General features: G+C 54.8%; 1 protein-coding gene across 6 annotated transcripts in view; it reads right to left on the bottom strand.

Moving 5' to 3' along the window:
• CPNE2 (copine 2) overlaps positions 1-24,760 on the bottom strand; it is a 57,212-nt gene that overhangs the window by 15,109 nt on the left and 17,343 nt on the right. For 2 of the 6 annotated variants that reach the window (XM_056360277.1, XM_056360276.1), the window contains exons 3-13: positions 20,355-20,534; positions 17,049-17,123; positions 16,697-16,882; positions 13,853-13,924; positions 9,729-9,812; positions 6,809-6,898; positions 6,469-6,567; positions 4,420-4,506; positions 3,619-3,678; positions 1,087-1,220; positions 199-253 (exon numbers count right to left, since the gene is read on the bottom strand). In XM_056360277.1, the coding sequence (XP_056216252.1) occupies positions 199-253; positions 1,087-1,220; positions 3,619-3,678; positions 4,420-4,506; positions 6,469-6,567; positions 6,809-6,898; positions 9,729-9,812; positions 13,853-13,924; positions 16,697-16,882; positions 17,049-17,123; positions 20,355-20,534 (1,122 nt within the window). The remainder of the gene's footprint in view (positions 1-198; positions 254-1,086; positions 1,221-3,618; positions 3,679-4,419; positions 4,507-6,468; positions 6,568-6,808; positions 6,899-9,728; positions 9,813-13,852; positions 13,925-16,696; positions 16,883-17,048; positions 17,124-20,354; positions 20,535-24,760) is intronic. The other 4 variants (XM_056360281.1, XM_056360280.1, XM_056360278.1 and 1 more) reach the window with 3 other exon arrangements.

Below are 24,760 nucleotides of genomic sequence, written 5' to 3'. Positions count from 1 at the left end.
CGTGCTCCATCCCCGCCTCGCCGCCCACCCACACTGCCACATCTCACTCTCCACTGGCTGAAATCCCACATCTACCCATTCCCCCTCTGCCTGACTGCATTCCCGACGGAGCCAGCTGGGGAGCCTGGCAGCTCCGATCCTGCCCCAGCAGCAGCAGGACAAACCCATCTAAACGCGCAGGTGGCCACAACACTTCACCTTCCAGTCCGGTGGGAGCTGGGCACCGAATCCCAGAGCAGGAAACATCTTGTCCCTAAAAGAGAAGAAGAACAACCTATGGGTGTATTTACACACACGAAGCAGGCTTGCATGGCTCTTGCTGTGGCCTCCCCGTGCTACCAGCTGCCGGACGCCCACCTACAGTGAAAACGCCAGCTAAAACAGGCGCCAGCCTTCCCTTCTCCCAAAGAAAAGCAACACGGTGCCTTTAAAAATCACGGGAGTTGAACAGAGAGAGCGTAGATGTTCCCCTTTGGCTTTTGATCTTTGGGTGGGGGGGTGGGAAGAGTCCAGCTTTGCTTTGTTACCTCCAGGGATCCAGAGCATCCTCTTACCCAAACACCTGAATCTCCTGCAGACCTGTAACCCCAGAGCTTTCAAAAACCCTCAGTATCCATTTTGGTCACAAAAGCCAGCATGGTGAGGCCAACGGATTTCTGGTTTGTTTTCTTTATCTGTGTCTCAGATGCTGTTTCTCTGTGTGGCACAGCCCAGGGCGCTGGGGAACAAGGCAGCCTGGCAGTGTGGCTGTCAATGGCAAACACCAGTGAGCTGAGGGCAGCTGCCTGCGCACCAATAAAGTGGGTGCTGCCCAGCTGCCCCCGTGAAGGATGCTCCACTTCTGCTAACGCGCCTACCTCTCCACAGTGGTGACTGGGGGAGAGGTGAAACCCTGTCCTTACCCTCTCCTCCTCCTGCATCCCAGTGTATATGGTAATTTTCTCTCAAGGACCTTTTCAGAAGCAAGGTATTACTTAGTCCTGGCTTTGCAGATGAGAAATCAAGGGGCATGAATCCCAGCAGCCCCTCAGGAAGCCAGTGAAACACCTGCAAAACAGGGCAGAGGCAGGAGGGCACAGTGCTTACGAGTCATAGTCCTGGATGATCTGGCCGACAGCCCAGATAGCCGACAAGTACTCGTTTGTACCCATGGGGTTGATATAGTGCAAAGAGGTGGGGTCTCGTGGGTTCCCGTTGGAGGCTGTGAAGTCAATCCCAACCTAGGGGACAAAAGAGAAGCAGAGACCTGTCCTCTGTTAGCAGACACCACCACAGACCTGGCCGCCTCCATTGCCTTCGAGGCCCAGACACAGTCCCGTCAAGACACAAACCTCAACCTTCTGAAAAAATTCAACAAAATCCAGCTCTTCACCTTCCCTAAAAAAAAAGCTGATTAAATACTAGGTTAGGCAAAGGCATTCACTACTACACCTACATTTTTCACCAGTGAGCATCACACGAGGTGTCCTGAAGCAGCCCCTGCTCCTGGAGCAAGCTACCACCACCTCCAGCTCAGGACTCTCGCTGCCCATCTCCCAGGAGCTCAGGAACCGAGTAGCTCCATGGACACCAAAGCAGCCAGGGCCACCCGGGCATTTGGGTCTCAAGGTCTCTGACCAAGGAGTCACAACCCTGAGCAGATCCTCCCCTGGCTTCCCCGGGGACCAATATATGCTGAGCTCTTCAAAGACTTTGTCAGCAAGACACTCATTTCTCTCCCTCCTCAATTAGGCTTTCTATATAAAGACATTAGTAGAAACGCCTATCTCGGACCCAGTTAAATCTGGTCAGAAAAGACGAGATGCTGAGCCACACAATTTGAAATGACTTGGGAAGGAAGAGCTGGGAGAGGGAGCAGGCAGTGTGGCTGCGCTCGCCTTGTTTGCCTCGCAAATAGGCAAACCCCAAAATAACTCTGCCGGCTAAACTGAGCTCAGGGGAGTCGCAAGGGATTTTGCTCCGTATCCGTAACGGGAGAGGATGAACTGTGATTTGGCTGAGAAGGGACCTTGGCCTGGCTGGGGCAGTAAGAAATCAGGGCCCAAGGACATGCCACCACCTTGTGCTAGGGTGGCCGGTAGAACAGGCTTGGCAGGACAAGGGGATGTGGTTTCAAACTGGAAAAGGGTAGGTTTAGACTGGAGGTAACGGCGAAATATTGTATGGTAAGAGCGGTGAGACACTGGAAGAGGTTGCCCTGTGGATGTCCCATCACTGGAAGTGTTCAAGTCCAGGTTGGATAGGGCTTGAAGCAACCTGGTCCCAAGGAAGATGTCCCTGCCTACGGCAGGTGGGATGGACTGATGATCTTCAAAGGTCCCTTCCAAACCAAACTACCCTATGGTTCGACGAAAACCCAACTTCTTCGCCAAGCAGCCTTACAGCCTTGCCAGCCTGTGGCTTGCTGCTATAACACCTGCCTGCCCAGCTCCTGCCGAGCCACCGTGGGCACGGTCATAGAGCAAGAGGGAAACTGAGGCAGGGGGAGGGGGCTTGGTGGAGCCACACAGGCACGTGTCCCGCTCCAGCAAGCAAAGCCACCAACAGCAGCACTTGGGCAAGAGATATCAGAGAGGCAGAGCCAGCCCACTTCCAGCAGGGGCAAGCGGCCGGGTGCAGCGCCTCTCTTTGTGGCTTCGGCCCTTCTGTCCCCACAGCCTCCCTCGGTGAGGAGGACACCAGCAGCCTTTCCAGACCGCAGGGCTGCATGCGGCATCCTCCTCCCCCTCCTCCCCCTCCCAGCCCAGGCGTTTCTGCAACGTGGCATCCACAGCAAACCCAACCAGGCTTTTGGACCAAAGGTGCCTTGGGAGGGGGAAAACCCCTCCAATAACTGGCAGCTCTGTAGATGGGGGCAGGATTTCTGCTTTCAAGCCTAATTCACGCAAGAGCTCTGTGCTACCAATAAACTTAATGATTTTCTCTTCTATTCACTCTCCAGCACCAAGACCTTAGCACACAGCGGCAGAATGGCACACAAAAAGCTCTCCCAGTCGCTCCTGTTCCTATGGCAACTCTTCCTCCTCCTCCTACTCTCCCCCATCATGTTTTTAGACTAAACAACAAAATACAAACTGAAATACTGCGAGTGCCCACACCCCTCCGTATATCGCACCAGGGAAGTTTGCAGAAACCGCACACCCCACTTCTGCATTGTGGTAGTTTCACTTGCGGTTGTAACGTCCCTGATTAGTTACTCCTGACAAGCCACGGTCCAGCTTGAAAGAAGGTGGAAATGCCAGTAAAAATGCAGAAAAGCATCTCAATAACAGCCCAAAGCCTCTGTGCTGGCTTCAAAATAAGGTCAGCTTCCATAAAAACTGGAGGGTTAAACGCTGTGATGGGGAGAGAAGTCAGTAACATTTTGTGATGGGTCAGAAGGTCTTTGTGTGAGCCTGATCCTCAGCCAAAGGCCAGCCAGCCCCCTCCATGCTACTGGGCACACCTGAGCATCACAGTAATGCCCCCCCCGAAACCCAAACCCACATGGTTTAACAGCAGAATGGGGCATCTCCTCATCGCCATGAAAAGCCAAATCTCACACAGAACCTCCCTCCCCAGTTTTGACCATTACATGTGCGTTACTGTTACTGGGCAAAGAGGAGCAAAAGTCCTTACAGTAAACATCAGCTGGCAGCCTCCCAGGATGTAGTCTAGGAAGGAGAAATCTCTGGTTATCTGAAAGAAAAACCACAAAAAAAGCATTTTGGCAATCTTCACTGTTTCAGAACAAAAAACCTAAACACCTAGGAGGTGCCCCAGCCTGCGACCAGTGTGTTTGGGTCTTCAGGGACCCTCAGCCATGTGGCAAAGCAATGGGAAGAACCACTCAGGTCTCCCACGGCAGTGTCCTGGCACATCATGCGTCCTGTGGGGCCAAGCAGGGCCACATGTTGGTCCAAGGCTGGGGTGAGAGGCCTGGACAGGGATCCTTGTGAGCAAGAAGCGTCCATCACGGTGAACTGAAGGGAAGATCGTCTCCCCGTGGCCAAAAAAAGCCTCCCAGCACCTTCAGATCTGGTGTGGGAAGAGCTGTGCGGGTGCCTTCCCCGCTGGGCTGCTACCATGCAAAGGGAGGACTTCACCAGTGCCTCAGCTGGGTAGAAGGACCTCTCCCACCCGCCCCTAACCATGCCCCCAGGAGACACCAAGCAGCCAGTAAGCACCCACAGCTGGGGCTCCATGCGGCGCTGCCCATGCTGAACGCCTCCTCTGGCTCTGTGGCCACCCAGGTGCGGGGTGGCACCAGCAACTTGGTATATCAGATGCTCCAAGTGGAGAGAAACCCAAGCAGAAAATAAAGCACGCTTCCCCTTGTGCCCTGCAGGACCTGCACTTGGAAAGGCAGTGGTGCTGGAGGCAGAGGGAGCGGGGCTGCTCGGCTGGGAGCAGAAGGGAACATCTCAGTGTCGTACTCACTTTGCAGTACTTGACAATGATGATCCCAGAGTTCTTGTAATTCTTTTTCTTCTTTTGCTTTTTGGGGTTAATGCACTCTAGCTCGAGCTGTAACACACAGACAGAGGGGTGAGAGCGGTGCCGGGCTGTGCCAGCCGGCTGCAGATGCCACCAGCAGCCTTGTCCGGCGGTGGCCACCTTCCCTCCACGCCCTTCCAAGCGCTGATGAGACACAAACGATTCACAGCGAGCTCCTGATCTCTAATGATGGAAACGGAGGCACAGGACGTGCTTGGGAAAGGGCTGCTTTTCCTTTCCTGGGGCTTTCACTGTGCCCAGGACCCGGCACGTGGCAGCTGAGACACCCCAACGGGGCTACAGGGGTCTAAAGGATGGGATGGGGGCGAATGGGATGGGACGGGTCAAAGACATGACTAGTTAGGGCAGGCCACCACCTTTCCTCACAAGCTCTGGGAAAACACCATGCCTTTTGAATATTCAGAAAATCACTGCAGTATTTCAATCGGTTTTTTAATCTAAAACTGAATTAAAACTCTTGTCAAAGAAGAAAGTTTACGTGTAGGTTTGTCTGAGGTAGGGGGCACGGCTGGGCAGGGCAGGAGAGAAAGTTGTGTCTGTTCTTACAGCTGCAGAAAAATGGGAAAATTTTAAATACTAAAATCCTTATGTTTCCTGGATGTGAACATTGATTGCGTCAATGTCACAACACTGACCTATGGACAAAATCCCCTAACTCTGAATAAACCCAGGCAGATGGTCCAGCCCAGACCTGCCAGAAGGCAGCTCCCACATGGGTCCCATGTGGTGGGGGGCTTCTGTGCCCCTCTCCCCACACCCTGCTCGGACCAGTAGGTGATGGTCCCACAGGTGCCCACGAGCCTTGCCCCCCACCTCGGCCAGGCTGCGGCTGGACAGTGCTGCTCCCAGCCTGCAGCACGTGGGGCCTGGCCTACAGCAAGAGCATCTCTGTCCCTGCTTCTGTATCTACCCTCACCAGCACAGCCACGCAAAAGGATGGGACAGGTCACAAGGAGCCACCCCAGGGAGAAGGGATGCTGAGGGGTGATGCGCAGCGGTGGCCATCAGTGGCTGCTTGCTTTTGGAGCCACCTGCCTCTGCCCGGAGCACACAGCCACGCCGCTCAGAGAGGGGTGCCAGCTGGGGACCAGCTTTACCAGCAACAGTGGGTGCCTGACCTCTCGTGACAAGCCAAGCAAGGGGGAGAGGCGGAGGGCGCCCGTCCCCCGGCAGACCCACGTTACACGCAGGGGCACATCAGCACAGCCACGCAACGAGGCGAGCTTTACTCTCTTCTAACTGGCATAACCAAGGTCTGAAGGAGAGAAGATTTTATTCCTAGGCTGTAGGTTGCCAATCCAGTGGAAAAACGGGCTCAGCGCCTGCCTCTAGCACCATCAGCTTGCGCAGTCCTAGACAGGACACCTCGTGCCTTTTGGCCTCAGTTTCCCCAGCCAGGAAACTTCCCATTGCAGCACGCGTGGCACTTCACACACCCTCACGTCTTGGCCAAGACCTCCTCTCAGTTTTGTAATCCTAGTGATGACAGCGGTGCAAGGCGCTCCTTATCCAGGAGTCTTCACGACATGTCTTCAATCAGGTGGCATCTGCCAAGGCTTTGGCCAGCACTTCGGGGGGAAGACGGGGACACTTTTGGCCACAAAACCGGTGTGGAGTTTCACGGGAGCTGGCATTCCTGGGAACCAGGCTGCCCTGTGGCAGACACAGCCCCAGCAGCATGTCATGGCTCCCCTTCTGCTCCCCCAAACCCAGGACATCCCTGAATCACAGGTGCTGCTGCAGGCATCTCAACAGACCCCCCTTTCAGCCAAGGCTGCCTTAGCCTCTCCCTAGCTCAGATGCTTTAGCTACAGCCATGGCCTGGGTCACTCATGGTGCAGGTGGAAGGAGAAAGGAGGCTGGCCGTGGCTTCTCAGCACAGGCTGAGGGTCTCAGTGCAAGCACCAAAATCCACCACCAGCCCTGAGAAGCCCCTCCCTCATTCCTCCCTGGAAGCACGTCAGCACTTACTGGAGAGGCATCTTGGGCTTCACACATCCTGGCCACTGAGGTCTGAAACTCCCCGATGAAGTCGTGTCCCCCATCACTGTCGTAGTCGTAACACATCACCTGGGGTGGAAGGGACACAAACCAGCCTCAGATGCAGTAACTATCTCCTGTGAGGAGACACACTGGAGTTCCCAACCTCTCCTGTCAGAGACCCCAAACAAGTCTTTTTTTCTTTTGGGAGTGCTTCTGCTTTGGTTTCTTTGGCTGGTTTTTTGCATAAACCAGCCACAGGGTTTTAGATGTCTAATGATCAGTCCCAGAGGCTGACCACCATGATATGAGCCCAAGAGTCTCCCGTTACCTTTATCTGCTTCTCCACATCTCCATCACACAGTGACACCAAAGGCACAGTGAAAGGCTTCCAGACGGGGTCCAGTGTGTACTTGATCACCTGTGGGATGGGAACGGAGGGATGCCATTACACTGGGCACATCTGCAGGGGGAGATTGGCACAAAGTGGGGACATGGCCCCCAGAGGGACCCTTCACCAGGTCCTCAGGGGGGCAGGGCAGGCAAGCTGCAGAAAGTCCCATCCCAGCCCTCTTCTGCCTCCTTAAGTCAGACACAGCCATTACCTTGGGCGAGTTACCCGCCTCCAGGGCAATTAAACAAACCTGCTTGAGAAAACAGCTGCAGCAGAGTGGGCAGCCTGGGCACAAACATGCCCAGGACATGGGTGCAACCACTCACCCCACCAGCTCAAGGCCAGCCGCTACTATCAGTGCCCTCTGCATCCCACTGCTTACCCCCTACTCATTACTTACTCCCCGCCAGCACCCCAGAGCAGCCAACACCCAGCTGGGCTCTGACCACTGAGAAGGTGGAGCAGTGGGATGCTGCAATCAGCCGGGAGGGTCAAACAGCCCAGGACACATCCAGCTCTCACCTCATGGGTAACATCTGCTGCCTGAGCTGGAGAAATATTAACTGATGGGTTTTGACATTTCCTGAGAGAACGTAATTGCTTGGAGGAAACCCAAGCAAACGCTAGCGGGCTCCAGGCACGCACTGCGTATGTCAGAGCTGCCTGCAGGGCAGGTGGGGACCCTCTTTCATGGAGGTGTTGGGCTCGAAAAGAGAGAGTCACGTGAGTATTAGGGAAGTCAGACACGGGCACCAGACTGACCCTTCTCTCTGCAAGACAAACACAGGGGATATCTGGCAGGGAGGACCTCGGACCTCTGCACCTGGAGCAGCAACAGCCCAGTGAGGAAGAGGCGGGTGGGTGATGCTCCCACAGGCAGCTGCGTGGGACCCGGAACAGGCACCTCGCCTTACAGACAGGCTCTCGCATGAGGCAGGGGCAAACCATGGCACTGCCAGCAGAGTTCAGTCAAGGATTTGTAAACACCCCGAGGTGGTGCCTGCACGCTGCCTGGGCACCCAGGGTGGGTGGGGAGGGATCCGGCATCTCCGCCGCAGGGCGCCCAGCTGCGCGGTCACACTGGGCGTATGCAGCAGGCTGCGATGGGTGCGCTAACCCACCCCTGGCACGGAAAATGCCAGCATCGGACTGGGAGCTCCGCACCCAGCACTGCGAGAACGGGGAATTTTCTTATTTCTTCATATCCAGCCTCAAAACACAAAGAAGGTCACCTGGTGTGGGATTCCTCTGAGGGCAGCTGGGTACGTTCGGGGCTGGGCAGGAGGAGGCTGCCGGAGCACCTGTCACTTGGATGAAAACCTGGCTAGACCCTTCTCCAGCGAGACAGGACACTGAAGGAACTGGGCAGCAACCCAGAGGAAAAATCAGTATATACACCTGCTCGCCATACACCTGACCTGCTTACAGAGATCCCAGTGAGGCTGGGGCACACCCCCATTCCCAATTCCCACGCCTCTTCCAGGAGGAAGAGCTGGAGGTCACTCCAAATCCCCACGCCTGGGAAACACGTCTTAGTGAGTCAAAGCCCAGCTACCCACGCTAAACCAGAAGGAAACACCAAACAAGGTCCCAGCCTGCTGCACAGAAATACAAGAGAAATATGAAGGTTGGTATGAATCAAACATGCATGGAAATGTGTGCGGGAAGGCACCGACAAACAAACAGCAGAGCTGGGGATAAAAGGACGGCCCATATCGGTACCAGAGGACACAGGGTGTTAAGACATGTCCTGGTGCTCCTGTGCGTGCGGGTGTGCGAGTGAAGTGAATCCTCATGGACGCTGCACAGCAGTGGTAAAAAAACAATGTAAATAAAAACCAATGTAAATAAAAACCACCCCATCTTTCCACGTGAGTTCCTATGCGTGTTGTTACAGCAATTTGCTGCGGTGGGACAATGGGCTCCTTAACCAAGCTGGGGTGGGGGAGAGAAGAAAGGGAGAGGTGGGAGTTGGGGATGGGGAAAAGGGGCGTGAGATGGGGTGGACAGAGCCCTCTGACACAGAGACTGCTGTGAGCCCTTCCTGCAGCGACCACCCCCTCCTCCTCCTGCCAGCTGCCAGGAGCTACGTGCCAAAAAAAAAAAAGCCTTGAAACAAGCTCTGAGGAAGGAAAAAACCAAGCTGTTGAAAAGTACTTATTAGTACTAAAAGTACTAAAGCAGAAGCCAGCCTGCTTCTCCCTGCCCATGCTGTGCCTCTTAACCATAATATCACTGGCTTTAGCAGCTTGATAACAATCAGAAGGGAGCTCAGACCAAAATATCACAGCAGATATAAATGAGGGACAGGGAGGGGTCTGCTTCCCCTGCCTCTACCCCCTGGGACCCTGGTGTCTGCCTCCTGGGCCAGGGCTCTGGCACTTAGACATGAGGCTGAGTGCTGGTTCACTGCAGCTGGAGGTGCCCGAGCACCCTCCCAGGCTAGCTGAGGATCTGGCAAAAGCTCGTTGTAACCTTTCCCCACTACCATTCCCTGGGCCACCTCTCACCACCTCTCACCAGGTCACAGCTCATCCTGCTGCTCCTTCAAGTGTAGGTAGTGTGGTCCAAGGCTCAGCCCATGCCCAGGCTGAGCCTAGAGGTTAACACAGCTTAGACGACCATCTACCTCTCTGCTTGGAAGACACAGTAGTGAGTAGTACAGAAAAGATCCCAAGACCTTGCTGGCCTCAGTAAACCTTCATCCATTGGAGTCCAGCAGCCTCAGCTGGACGCTGGGAAGGCAGCCTGGATCCCACCTGCTTTATGGGTGATGTATGAGGTAATGCCACAAAGGCCAGAGGACCTGATATAAGGATGGTGGTGTCTCAGCAGCTTGGGTTAGAGTCATGCTCACCTCCGTTCTGTGGACCAGCATCCATTTCCCATCATCACCTGGTTTATAAAACTCCAAGAAGGGGTCTGACTTTCCGAACAGGTCCTGGGGGAGAAGAACAGGATGGGTTACCCGGTGCTCTGCAAGCGGCGGCAGCCGGTCCGAGGGAGACCTCCTCTCCCCGGCAGTACCAACCCGGCAGGCACCCTCGTGTCCTCACAAGACCGGCTCAAGCACGCTGACAGACAGGCAGCGCCCACAGGCAGCACCCTGCCACCATTTCGGCACTGAGGCGGTGGGTGGGCTGGCACCCTGGCGCACCCCTGGGAGCTGCCGGCGGGCGCCCACCACCCGCTGAGCTCTCCGGACGCAGATGCCGCGGAAAACAACCCCAGCTGGGAGGCAGCTGCGTTTGGGCTTGGAAAAACATCCAGAGCTTCAAAGGAAAAACAGAATTATGAAGTGCACGAGTGTCTTGGGGGAAAAAGGAAAAAAAACACCCTCCTACACATAGCGGTAAGGCATAAGCAGAGGAAATCTTTAAGGAGCAAGCTGCCCTGGTGTTGACAGAGATCATGTAACACCCTCCAAGATACGCAGCCCTGAGTCAGTGCGTGCTGCCTTCTCTGCCAGCGTCTCCTTAGATATTCCCCTGATAAAGGGCTGCTGCTTTATGAGAAATATGCACACACGCGTGCACGTCCCTGCTGGGTATTGGCATGGGGGCTACATCGGGACACCCGCAGCCAGGAGAGGAGGCACTGACACCGGGGAACTCCAGCGTTTCCAAGCAGAACTTCCCATTCTGAAAAGCTAAGAAGTGGCTAACAAGAAATCAAGCCCAAAATATTCCAGATGATCTACTAAGAGCTCAAGCCGTTTCAGCTCGGTTTTCTTCCCAGAGGGAGGTGGGTGCCCGAGTCCTGCAGAGAGCTGGAAGAACTTCTTATGGGTTTGAACAGAAGCTTTTTGGGCTCCCAGGTGATGAGGTGGCGATGCAAAGGGCTGCATGGATGCGCCAGGAGCCCCTGTCCACAGCCAGCCTGGGAGGTGGTAGCTGGGATGGACACAGGCTCCAGTGATGCCCCAGCAGAAAACCCAGCAACATTTCTATCCAAAACCTGTTTCCAAAGCCAGCTGGAAAAGTAAATTGCTGCAAAATGTTGCAGCTTGGAGAAACTATACCCTGCTTCAGTCAAAATTCTTCTTCCAGAAGAGCAGACCATACAGGCTTGCAGGGGCACTCATTGGTGAGACCAGGCTATTTTTCTTCTGCCCTTTTTCCCGTGTTTGCAGGAGAGGAACCCAAGCCATTCTTTCCACAGGGCTAGGATTATGGCACAGCTATGATCCTGCTCACCCACGGCCGGGGCTTGGCACTTGCAGGCTTCGCTGATGGATTAGAGAACCAGTGGTGGGTACCTGACCCCGCCTGTGCTGGCCAAACCTGCAAAACAGCGCAGACTCACCAGTGCCAGCCCAGCATGGGCTGGTGGAGGCACCAGTTCAGATGACAGCAGGGAGCTCTGAAGGATCCCTGCTGCCATCCCATGCAGAGCAGCCCAGTTTGCAAGTCCAGGCAGCCTTGCTCCATTCAAAGCAGGGTGGGAGATGCCTCCAAGCCACAGGATTGTGGGCTGCTATTTTAAAATGTGAAAACCACAAATGTCTCACCCCTGCAAGCCTGGCGGGAGAGGGAAACTGAGCAACCAAAGGAGCTCAGCAGACCAGACCGACCTGCAAATTGGTCCAAGATTCTAAATCATCCAAACTGGTCCCTACACACCATGGACAAGGAGGGTGGAGGTGGCACTTCTACCAGGCACAGCACCCCAAACCACAGCTTCCAGCACCAACCCTGGCTGCCAGCGCTCGCTCCCCCCGAGCTGTGCCAAAGCATCGCCGCCCTGCTGCCATCCCTGCAGCAGGGACGGCACGCATGGCTCTGGTCCCAGCTGAAAACCCCTCCTCTTCTGCAAGATATTTTTTCTTAAAAGAACTCTTCCAAGAGCTGATCTGACATAAGGTGTAAGAGCCTCAGGCTGGCTCTCCTGCTGACATGCTCCTGCTTTGCAGCTGCAGCATTTAAAGCAAGGTAGCGAGCTGCAGGTGGAGAAACCATGGATGTGTGATGGGGAGGAGAACCTGCCTGCAGCCTGAGAGTGGTCCCAGCCTCAGGGTGGCCACGGCAGGAGAAGCTGCCTGGGGCTGAGCACGGCTCCAGGCTGGGTTGGTGGCACAGCTGCTGGTACGGGATGCTCGCAGCTGTGGCTCGGCGTGTGCAGCAAGATGATCCCACAGCCCCACCACGGAATCCTGTGAGATCTGATCCCTTCACACCATGTCCGAGCCTCTGGCTGTGCTCCCCAGCTAGGTGTCGCATGGTGCAGGAGGTCCTTACTCCCCCAGGGCTGCAGCCCTACTCCCATGGGTGTTTTGCTTAGCCACCTCTCCGCTGTGTTTCCTAAGCTTAAACGAGTCTTACACAGCTCCCACAGTTGCTTTTCATCCATGACCAATAACGACCTAAAAATACTGTGTTTTGTCCAATGTCTTGTTCAGAGCCCATTTTAACGTGCATGAAGTGACATGAACATCCTTTGCCCATGAGCAGGACTTTGAGCACTGCAACACTGCACTGTGACATGGGAATCGGCAAAGAAACCTCGTTAGCCCTTGGTGACAGCAGGCAGTCACCGAGGACAGAGCTTTCTGCCGACACCCATCGATAAACTGGAGACCCAGAGAGAACAGGAATAGTCACAGTCTTTATGCCAGTGTAACCAGGTAGATGCTGAATTTCCACACCTTGACTGTGGGTCCAAAGGGCTGCAGACCCACAGGTGTTACATCTTAGTTGAAGAACATCAAAAGATGTCACTTTTGCATAACCTGGCAGAGGAACTTGCCCGCAGACCAGATCAGAAAGGCAGCTTCTGCCCATGGAGCAAGTGATGCCACCACTGATGCTGCCGATCCAACAAGCGGGAGTATGCCCAAGGCACCCACGCTGCAGGGAGGTCCCAGGTCCTTAGCCCTGCCCTTCACAATGGCCACAGCTGCAAAGCCACCCCGAAGCACAAAGGGCGGGCACCGAGCCTGCTGTGAAATCCCATCCCTTGCTTTGCAAGGCAGCAGAGGCCTCCTGGGGCGCTGGAAGAAAACTGCTGCATTAGGGACGTCTTCACTGACAGGCAGGGGGGTGGCCCCTGGCCCCATCTCAGAGGAAGCCACCAGCTCAAGGACATCTTCCAGCCCATTTATGAAATAGAGTTATTTGGGGACTTCTTAACAGGGGCATCTGGCTCCTTGCACTAGGCAGGATAAGTAGGAGAGCGAGGAAGCAGCCATTCCCAACAGGTGGGAAAAACACTTGGATAAACCAGGCATCACTCGGTTTGGGCAATGGGATTGGGCAAGCCACATCTTGTGCCCCAGCAAAGACCCTTCTGCCGGGATGCTTGCTTTATGCTGGTTTGAAAAACTGGGGGCCATCCTGCCGACGCAAGCTCTGGAGAGGCTAGGAAGAAGGAAAAAATAATATTCCCATTGATCGCTTAGCAACAGCACTGGTTTAGGACGAATAGCTCTGGCTGCCTGGTAAATAAGGTCAGATGGCTTTGTTCAGAAAGGCTCACGGTTTCCTACATACCACATCTGAAGCAAAACCCAAACATGACCCGCCTCCGTGCGGGCAGCACTCCTGCCTCAGAAAAGACGGGCCCTACTCTGTGGTACACAAGGAGATGCTCACTCCCTTTCCAGAGGCGCTGAAGGTGACAAGCCTGGCTTCCAGGGGCAGGAGAACTGCCAGCTCCGTCAGGAGACATCTCCACAGCACAGCTGCTGAAGCAGCAAATGGGCCACCTTTGAGACGTGCTAGTACACAGATCCTGTGCCACGTGTCATCCTTCCACCTCAACGCATGTGGCGAAGAAAGCAACACTGTGGCACGGGGAAACTGAGGCACGGGTGCAGCCGGCAGCCAGCGGCACCGCCGGGATGCAACCCCCTCCAGCCTCACCCCAACGCTTTCTCCAGCAGCGGTACTTTCTGCCACTGCTATACCCAAAAGCAGAGACATCGTTAGATCCCTCAGCCGACGAAGGACAGAGGTTTAACATTTCAGACACAGCCCCACTCACCTTTTTATCCAGTTTTCTGCCGGCCATGCTCAGAGTAATCACCCTGTTATCCGACAGCTCCTGGGCAGCTATCTGAAAGAGAAGGGAAGGCTGCGTTCCTTTCCAGCACAAACCGAAGGCCAACCCCACGCCAGGGGAGACCAGGCCCTGAGGACACGCACCCCGAGGATGCCCGCGCCGCTCCCACACAGCCTGCGGCCCGGCCAGGGCTGGATGAGCTAACACACGCAGCACTGCACAGCTGAGGGGTTAAACTGACGTCTGCAGATCAATTTGGGATCAAAGCCTACTTCTCCGCTCCTCTCGGGAATGGAGAAGGATGGAAAAAGCCCAGGCCTCCCTCCGGATGGGCTCTGCCGTTTACCCTGCACCGAGGCAGCGATGGCTTTAAACCAGCACAGGGCCACGCATGGTGGGACACCCTCCGACCCTCCCATTGCTGGGACTGGGTCTGTGTGCCATCAGCTCTACAATGAAGCTTCTGGTAACAAACTCGTTCCCTTCCTTGGGTGTCACGCCTGAGCTGGTCTCACGAGGCTCTTCTGTACCAGGGCTCATTCAGGACCTTGAGAAGCCTCCAAGGACCAAGCAAAAAGGAAGCAGGAGCCATAAAACCCCTTGGCAGCAAGATGTGTCACCTCATCCTCCATGTCCCTGGCTGGGCATGGCAAAAAGCCATTGCCCCACCCCTTGGGGGAGATGCCGGTGGCACCAAGGACTCAAGCCACGTCTCCACAGGGTCACCCGGCGAGATGGCCCCAAGGATGAAAACTCCACCATTGCTCCTGAGGTGCTACAGCAGGCAGAAGGGCAGCCCAGATTACTTCAGTTTAAGAGACTTTACTCACATAAGCTCCAGAAGGGCTTTGGCTGCCAACCACCAGTGGGCCAGTTTTGTCTGGAACGTGGTCTAATGAGTCTCTTGGTATTTTAAGAAAGGGAATGTTTGTAACAAAAAACCACATTTATTCATTTCTGTTACCAGCCATTTTCTGAATCACTCGTATTTTTTTCCTCAAGCCTGTGTCCTGCTCGAACATCTGCTCCCCACCTCTCCCTGCTCCGCTCCCCAGGGTGGGCTGAGCTGTCCCCAGCCGCAGCATCCCGCATCCTCCCAGGCGAGAGCCGGCACCAGCACAGCCGGGAGCACGGTGCGGACAGCCGTTTGCTGGCTCTCACAAGGAGGCTGTCCTTCACTGGAGATACACGGCCTAATTACAGCAAGGCTTTTAGAAAAACTTGCAGAAATCAAGGGACAATTTTCTGCAGAACGAGCAATCAGGTTATTGGCACTTAAGAAAGCTGGGGAGTTTGCAGAAACAAGGAGCCAGAGATGCAGCTTTTGAATCTGCCTGGGCAGCTGGGTGAGGGGATGAGCCGCAGCTCCTGAACAACTTTTCACCGCACACAAAACCCCATTTTCCTCTCTGCTCCATATAGACATGAAGCCAGACGTTCCCTGCTGCAAAGCCACAGCATCAGTTTTCTCTCCCGTCTAGTCCATGGTGGGCGCATACAGTCACCAAAATCAGCGTGAGGAAGAGGAGCTGTAGGGAAGAAAATGAAATTTGCACTTGGCTGATCCCCACGAAAGCAGGTCCAGTTGGTGTCCAGCATTTTAGGGCTCACTGCAGGCTACGTAAAAGCCAGACCGTGCAGACACGCCAGGGATGTCCTTGTGGCACACTGCTGTAGGCTGCTGGGGGCATCTTCTCTTGGCCAGCATGGCCAGGAACGACATTCCCACCGCCGTGCGCGGCAGAGGCAGGCAGCAAGACCTCAGCACTGATTTCTGCAAACACAGCGGCTTGCTTTGGAGTTTTCCCCATCTCTTCAAACCTAGGGACCACCACCCCACCCCCCCCGCACCTCTGTCGACCCAGCCAAGGTTCTTCTGTTGCATCCATCCTTGCAGCACCTCAGCTAAGAAAATGGACACTCAGGCAAATCCAAAGGGGATGGGGGTGAGGAAGGCAGGCTTTGGCTCCAAACTCCATGTCTTATAGGTGTGAGTCCAAAGCTGGAGCCTGCTCCTCCAGTGGTGCCCGCAGCCCACGCTCCAGTGCCATGCCACCAGCAGGGAAAGGCGCCTACCACATACAACCCTGTGTCATCACCCAGTCCAAGCCAGGGCAAAAACCTACCCAGATCAAAAAATTTCATCAGTGGTACAAAATTAAGCAGATGTCTCAGACCCTTTGATTTTGAATGACACATTAGTGACAGACCTTCTTTTTTTTTAAAGTGTGTAACCTTTGAACTTGACTAGAAACTTTTCATCTGATCCAGCCCTTCCCAGTCACATGTGGGACAGGGTGGCGAGAGCCCACTCCTTGGGGCCAGCACATGGCTCCAGGCACCGCTTATGAACTTCACTGCGGCTTTTCCTCTTGCATTTGAAGACTAACTGCAGCAATTAAGAGAGAAAAACTGGCAGCATCTTCCCAGCCTCTAGAGTAAACAGCAGTGGAGATGCCCTGGCAGCAGCCAGGTCCTGGGCTTTTAAACCTTTCCAGTGCTTTCAAATCTGACAGAAGTTTAACTCCTTGCTTGCCTTTTCTGCCACACTTTTGCTGCCCCGCTACACATCTCGCAAAACCCGTAACACAGAAGAGAGCCAAAAAGGACGGGAGATGTGGCAGGAGGGAAACACACCTAAATTTAGTCTTTTCTTTTTTAAAAAAAAAAATCACCAAAGAGATCCACAGCGGGAAGGCCACTGCCTGAAGGGGTCTGCATCAGGAGCAGTGACTGTTGCTATGAGAGTTATTGCTACGGCACAGCTCCATCCTCTTCCTACAAACAAAACCACCCATCAGCCAGCAAAGGAACCAGCCCTCGCACCTCCGTCGGCTCCAGGGAGGGCTGAGCAGGCATGTGGTAGCACACAACAAACAGCAGCAGCGTAGATTTATCCTGTACTTCTCCAGATTGGGGCTTTTCTGATTTCAAAGACTGAAGCAGAGGCTGAAGGTTCACATGCTGGGGACCAGGCAGACACTCGGCAAGGTGGTCCCTGCACCAAATATCCTCCAAACAGACCAAAGCAGGCAGGAGGACCAAAGCAGGGAGGTAAAGGGGAAAATGTTCATGACAGAAACCCCAGTCTCCTGGACCCAGGTGAGTGCCCTGCATTGCCCCTCGGTTATCATCTGCCTTTACACACTCAGTAGGTAATGTAAAGGAGTAACCATACCGTTATCATCCCTTTCCCGGCTGGCTTGCCGTTCCCCAGAAGGAGAGTCCTTGTTATTTTCTTGCTGGAGACAATCTAGGGAAGCCAAAGAAAATAAAGTCATGATTGTACAAGTGATCAAAAGCAGACTCAAGAAATTCATCATCGCTTATGTTAGTTAATTCACATTAAGTATTCACAACAGTAGAAGGAGACGTTCTGTTTAGGGATGACTGCCACACTGTGAGCATCGCCACGGTCACCCAAGCCCGTGGAGTGGAGCCGCGCAGTGGAGCAGCGCAGAGCAGCGGTGACACAAGAAGCTGAGGCATCACGTCCTGCCAAACCCAGCGACCAGCCCCCGGCGCCGAGGGGCTCAGCGAGCCCTCACACAGCCGGAGCTGCCATGATTTGTTCCCAACAAAATCACAACTCAGCCTTTCAAACCCCGTTTTAAACACTTCCAACATGCCCACCACCAGTAACGAGGCACAGGGGTCAGCATCCGCAAAGGCATGTCTGTCCCTGCACTTCTGGCTTGTAAGAGGCCGGACAGGATGATCTGGGAGCTGAATTAAGCCCCTTGAGATTTTTCCCAGCTCACTGAGTTTCGGTTGCTTCCACGCCTAAAGACCTTATTGCAGCCTTTCAGTACTTAAAGGGAGCTTATAAGAAAGATGGGGACAGACTTTTTAGTAGGCCCTGTAGCGATAGGACAAAGGGGAACAGTTTTAAACTAAAGAAGACATTTTTTCTGATGAGGGTGGTGAGACACTGGCCCAGGTTGCCCGGAGAGGTGGTGGATGGGCACATCCACCCTGGGCACATCCAAGGGCAGGGACAGGGCTGTGAGCAGCCTGAGCTAGTGGGAGGTGTCCCTGCTCATGGCAGGGCGTTGGGCTAGATGGCTTTTAAAGGTCCTTTCCAACCCAAACCATTCTGTGATCCTATGATTCTTGCAATTTCAGGGCAAAACCCCATTGCTGCTGTGGCTACCCAGCCACATCCTGGTGCTTTTGACCCATAAATGCACAGGAATCACCAGCCAGCATACCGAGATGTTTGTGCCACGCCGTGTGCAGGGAAGCCAAATCTCCCCACAAGCCTGGCTAGCAGAAACCACAGACACCCTCCAGCCTGCAGTGTGACCCCTGTTGCCTTTCCTTTGGCCACAGAGGTCATTACAGGCTTGCGAATGATCCAACTATCCTTCTAAATCTTACCACAGACCTAATTAGCTGCGATGAAGCAATCCAGCTAATCTGACAGAGCTCCAATGCAAAATCAAAACTGAAATGTCAGATGCTTGCTGTGTGGTTGCTGCTGCCCGCAGCTGCAATCTTCCTCTTCTAAGGGCTGCTGGTGCCTCAAAACCGAAATGGGCAGGCTTACAGACACCTGTGCCCAGACAAACCCCAGCACCAGGGGTGCAGCACAGCAGGGTGGCTGCACCCACCAGCCTGCCTGCTCCGTCCCACCCCGCTCCTCGCCAGGTGCCCTCACGCACGTGCTGCCCCTCCAGTCCCCCTCGGCCCCACGGCCGGGCTGTGCCACCAGCCCACGCTGGCCACAGGCAGAGGGGGCTAGAACAATTTCAGGGAAAAAAGGAAAATGAGAAGATCCCTGCATTCCGAGCCAGTGTCTCATTGTGGACTAAAGGTCACCAAGAAGCTCACATGGGAACCGCTACAAAAACCAGGCACACAATAAGCCAAGTTCTCTTCTGCAGAGTGTAAATGTTTGCATGAGGTGACAGAAGCTCAGAGCTCTCTTTTTTCTGAGGGATGAAGCCCACCAGCTGTGCCTAAAGACACAGCAGGCAGGGACGCCATGCCCATCAGCCATCACGGCTAAACCAGCAAAGGGGTCTGAGCCAGCCCCTTGGATGTGCGACCTGCCACCAGCTGTCCGTCCCCACCGCTCCCACCGCCCAGGATGGTCTGTCCCATCTCACACTCCTAGCTAATCACCTTTCACAGCACCAGAAGGGCTGGGCTCTTCTGGGGGACCCAACAAGCAGGATGAGCTGGGTCAGACTCTTCCCCCTTCCCTTGCAGTGCACATGGACAAAGGTCCTCTCCAGCATGAGCCTGCAGAGCACTGGATGCCTGCAGAGCCACGTTTAGGAACAGCTGGGTTTCGGCTCTGTTTCCTTATGTCCATAAATTCTCTGCTTGCAGCTTCCACCAAGACCATGACCTTCACAGCAAGCACTGCTGAACTGCCCCACACCAGGGGTGTTTCAGTGACGGGAGGACCAAAGGCAAAGGGTGGGTTTGTTGCCTGCTGTTTGTTGCCAGGGCTGTTGCCTGCACTGCCTCGCAACTTCTTCAGGAGCAGAATTAGGTCATCACAGAACACTTCCAAAAACCCAGACGTTAAACCTCGAACTCTGTAAATGTCAGTGCTCTTCTAACACGTCAAGCTCTCGACTTGGCAATGGCAAGGTCACTCGCCCCCCCCAGCCACATGCAGTGCCATAGCGCAGTCTGTGTAGTAAAGCCACCACATTCACAAGCCTCCTGGAACACCTCGGGCCCGTCTCTCCATGCTGACCTACCTATTCCAGTGCCTCCTTCCTCCCAGTTCCCGGCACCCAGCACAACAGACGGTTTCTCCCAGCCTCTGTGCCTGTGCCAGGTACCACAGCAGCCCTGAGCCACTGGGTGCTGCGGAAGAATGGAAAAAATCCCCCTCATTCCCTGCCTCCGAGTCAGAGCAAGCTCAGAGGACAAAGGCATTTAGAGAATGTAGCTGCCAGCTTCTAACAGGGCCTGGGCTCATGAACACAAAGACCTTCCAAAGGCTTATAAATGGCATTGTGTCCTGCAAGCTTTTCCGCAGAAAGTGCAGAAGGCGCATTCCTGCGCCAGCACACTGAAGTGGGAGACATGACTTGCTACACAACAGCAATGGACGTGGCTTTCAAAAAAAACCCCAAAACCAAGACAGAAAGGTAGACCACAATGCAGCCTAACTTTAAACATAGTTGCCAAAGTCCAAATCCAAGCAGGCCATCAGGGCTCTGACTATAACACATGGTGAGACACAGGTACCTCCAAAACCTCCAGCTGCTGCCTCCTCGCAGGCACCAGCAGCAGCCCACACCGCGACGGGCTCAGGCTTAGCCAACAGCCCAAACATGGAACAGTTCAACCTCAACAGCTGCAGCACAACAAGCAAACTAAATTAGTTTTGCCAGGAAGGACCCAGCAAACTTCAGAGCAGGTAAGAGTAGCAGCTCCAATCCCCCGTGCGCCTGTGGCTGATGTGATGTGGGGTCCCTTCACTGGCAGGCAGCGAGCTGCAGGGACCTCAGAGCCTCACCGTGCCCAGTGTGCAGGAGAATTCCCCCAGGAAGTCATGCTCGTACAGCTGCATGCTTGATTTGTCCTGGTCAAACAGGGCAAACTTCAGCTTCTGCACTTCTTCAAAGTGGTAGTCAACGATGAACTTCTTGGCGAAAGCTGGGTTGAGGTTGTTCACTGCTGTCTCTGTCCTGTCGAGCTGCAAAGAAACAAAAAAAGAGGCATTTAGGCACACGCATCTTGCATCTTTGTCACTGCCGCACCTGTTCCCTGGCCTCAGCCAGAGGCACCCAGGACCCTGCAGCACCCATCAGCACACAGCAGGCGCCCGGCAGAGCCCTCGCTCCCTGGGCTGCAGCACCTGTGCACGCAAGGTGGGATCTGCCTGAATGAGTGATGGCACCGGGCAGAGAGCTGCAGCCCTGGCACGGGGGGCTGCACAAGGCCACCGCCGCCAACAGCTGGCACAGCAGTGCCCACCCTGCTGGGGCTCAAGACTCGGTGAAGCCAGAGCCATTTCGTTTGCTCCTGAGCCCTGTTCTCCCAGGAGCTGAAGCTCTCACACACCTCTGATCCTCAACCAGACCCTCGCAGCTGTAACGCCAAGCTTGTTTCTTTCAGGCCGTGCAGCTAACAGCAAGGACAAGCAAAAGAAGAAAAAGTGTCACCAGCCAGAACAGCAACCCTCCAGCATTTCCCTCTAGACTTCAAACCAAACCATTCATCTGGTTTCTTCTTTCTTGGCCTTCCATGGGGGAAAAAAACCCAAACAAACAACCAAACAAAAAACCCTAGGGGAAAAAACCATGCTACAGGCCATTTTTCACAGATCTCATTAAGCATTAGGAGAAACAAGAAGCTGGAAGGACCCAGAAGACAAAAGTTTGAACGACTTTGTCATCCTGAGCTATTGCAAACAGGCTGGAAGAAATGATCTGGAAGAAATGAACTGCGCTTTTGGAAGGGCAAGCACACAGAGGATGATGGCAACTGGAAGGCACACGGGGAACCCACCGTCGGAGGGGAAGCACCACAGCGGTCTGCAGCATCCCACAGTCAAGAGCAGAGATAAGAGCAGAGGAAACTGGCAGGCAGCTGGTGGAAGTGTGGGTTTACAACACAGCATGGCACAGGTGGACAGAACGCCTCGCGTGAGCCAAAAAGCAGATCCCAAGGACAGCCACAGCAGCGATCCCGGGACACTGCCCTCCAGTAATGGAGCTGTGGTCCCAGACCCCATAACTTAGACCACAGTAGGGCTGGGAGGATGGTGGCACCAGTCAGGCCCCAGCACAGACGCGCACAGAGGCAGCAATGCAGAATTTTAGCCAAAGTGGCAGCAACTGGAAAAACTGAGAAACTGAAGCTGAGAAAAGCTGGCATATTTACTTCTGGGAGTCAATACTTCCTGGGCCAAGGAAGGTCTGAACTCTCATGTCAGGACCCATCATCCATCCTGAGAGATACAAGGAAACAGCAAGTTTGGAGCCCAACATGCAACATTCCCTTATGAAGCCAAAACAGGCAGAAAGGACACTGGTGGCACAGCTTGAGTGCTGAACAAGAGGAACACCCACAGCCTGGGGGAAACCCTTCAGCAAGCAAACCAAGTAGGACTTCTGTCAGGAGAACAGCTACTGAGATCATATTGATATCATATGAAGTGGCAGCTGGTTTGACGAAGGGTTCCCTGCCTGGGCAGCCCCATGGGAAGCACTGATGGCTCCGAGCATTCGAGCTGGAAGGGCCACACACCCACCAGAGCCGGCAGAGGAGCTGGCAGCCTTTTGCCCTGTTATCCCAGGAGATGGTAATGGGCTATTAAAAGAGAAAGAAAGGCAGGTGCTCGCCAGTGTGATTTCATCAAAAGCTGCTGCCCTTGGTGCCTGGAAAGACCATCCCATCTGCCTGCGGGACAGCATGGAGCCTCCAGCTATGCCGCAGCCCTGGCCAGCATCCCGGCTCGTCCAGCAGTCAGGGCACCTGGTCCTAGGCAAGGCTGAGCCACCTGCCATCCCAGGTCCCAGGGCCAGACCCCTGCAGAAGGCAGCTCCTGCGCTGGCATCCCTGGGCAGTGCCGGGCCACGGGACAGTGGGATGTCTGCCAGAGCTGTGGAGCCAAGAATAAACATGGCAGAGCAGAAAAAAAGCCCCCCCAAAAAGCACAAAAAAAAGCAAACACATGCCTTAGTCCCAAAGAAACTCCTTCAGCACAGGATGCAGGTTTTGGAGGGACTGAGTGGAAATGTGGGGTTTTGCTATATATACCGACTTGTGCAGTGTCTTGTGAAGTTGGTTGCTTAGTCTGTCTTAATTGCCAAGAAACGACTAAAGTAGATGCTGCGTTCCCAGAATAGCCACCTGCCACACACCAGGGAATCAAACACATCCGCGCCAGCGGGCTGCCTGCTGGCTGGGGTGCACAGCCTCGCGCAGGACATGCCCTCCCATCCCGGGGGCACCAGGTGCTTGGAGCTGCGGTGGGCAGCAGCGGTGGGCATCCACGAGCGCTGCCTTATTCTGGCAGCACAACACATGCAAATCCCCTTTCAAGGCTCAGAGACGAGACCGCGCAGGCAAGAGGGATGGATTTTAGCTCCTTCCTTATTCCCCAAAATGCTGGGAAGACAGGGACCAAGGGAAACCAGTCCTCTCGCTCTCAGGCACCAGTTCGAAGGAGGTGACTTGAGGACCCATCTCCAGCTTTGCCCTGGAAGGGGTGGCCCAGGGAAGGGGAGGAAAAGCCCAGCCACCGTGTCCCGAGCTAACCCTTTGTAGCGATGGAGCATCCTTCAACACCCAGCTAGAAGCCAGTGGTTGATCTCCTGCCTGTTGGCAGTGTGAAGCACAACAAAATCACAGGCCCCAGGTGACCGCTGCACATGGTCTGATCCTTGGTTGGATCAGCACCAGTTGGTTGGTTGGTGAGCACCAGTCACCTTGCCAGTGATCATCATGCACGAGGCTTCTTCACACCCCCTCCGCTGGGAGACGGGCTCTTGCCCTTTCCTTCGCCCAGCACTTACAGGGCTGCAGGGGTGGCTCTGCTGCCCCAGAGCAGAAAAGCACGAGGGTTTCTCAGAGGCAACCAGGCTAATTAACGCGGTCTGTTTGGCTAAGAGTCTTGATTCTGCAAATCCGGCACGAAACTGGGAGATCACCGCCAGGGACAGCCCTTGTGTTCAGTGGGTGCCTCCGGAGATTCCAGCAGCACCCAAGGGGAGGCAGCTGGAGAGGTGCAGCACCCCAGCACGCTGAAGTGCCCACACGGGGGGTGGTCCCCAAAGCCCCCACGAGCTCCCGCTGAAGGCGCGGGGCCGGCCATGTCACTTGAGTGGGTCAAAGGCAGCGGCACAGCTGAGTCATGTGTCCCCGCTCCCCGCCGCACAGGCCAGGTCTTGCATGGCTCCTGCAAGCCGATGGCATCCGGCAGGACACTTAGTCACCTGCCTTCGTGTCACTTCTCAGCCTGTGGTTTATTTTCCCTCCCTTCCCCACCCCCTCCAAGGCTGATTCACGAAGATGTCTTAATTCCTATTAAGCTCAGCAAGACAAAATAATTGTATTTGGGAACAAGTGTGACAGCTAGAAAGAACAAGCAGAAATCTTTCTGTCAGCATCAGCTGGTGCCGCAGCCCTGCCACCCAGTCCAGACGCTGGTACCACGGCGGCGGGGGCTGGTCCTGAAGGAGAGACCCACCTCCTAACCCAGGTCCGGTGGCTGGGACATGTTTCTGAGGCCACCGCTTTCAGGCAAGAAAAGAGATTGTCTTATTAGGGCAAGGAGCATGTCTGTGCAGCCAAAATCCACGCAGGACAGCGCCGGCACCCCCGGGTAGCTCCAAACCATGGTGCCAGGAGCTGCCAAGGGTCTACCAAGGGTCCCATCCAGAGAGGCTCTGGCGGGCAAGCCCACCTCTCTGGGCCCTCCCTGTCCCCCAGCTGCAGCCCAAACCCCTGCTACGGCCACGGGTGGGAGCGGGGGGACCCCGGTGCCAGCTGTGCCCCCGGCGTGCCAGCTGACAGGGGCAGCTCCATGGCGTGCGAGCACCCCACACCACGTGCTGGCTCGTGCAACACACTAATCTCCACTGAAACCACAGCAGCGGAGCGCTGAGCAATCTGCTGCTCAAGGCTGACGTCCAGTGCCTGTTGTGCCAATTAAAAAGAAGCTAAAAATAGCAGAGAAAAAGAAGAAAAAAATAATAAAACCACCACACATTTGTATTGTAAAAGAAGCTTTGGAATCAAAACTGCTGGACTGAGACATTACTGACAGAAAGAAAAGATCCAGAAAAGTACAGTCAGGTCAAAGAGATGACACCTATCAAGGCTGGAAAGCTCATTAGGCTCATCCAGGCTGCTGAGCAAAGTTAATTGCAGACTATGGCAAGGTGAGGTCTGCTCTATACCCTCCCCACTGAC

This window comes from Falco biarmicus, chromosome 15, assembly GCF_023638135.1.
Source record: "Falco biarmicus isolate bFalBia1 chromosome 15, bFalBia1.pri, whole genome shotgun sequence".
In the NCBI taxonomy this organism is placed as follows: Eukaryota; Metazoa; Chordata; class Aves; order Falconiformes; family Falconidae; genus Falco; species Falco biarmicus.
This window is presented reverse-complemented; position numbering and strand designations above follow the sequence as displayed.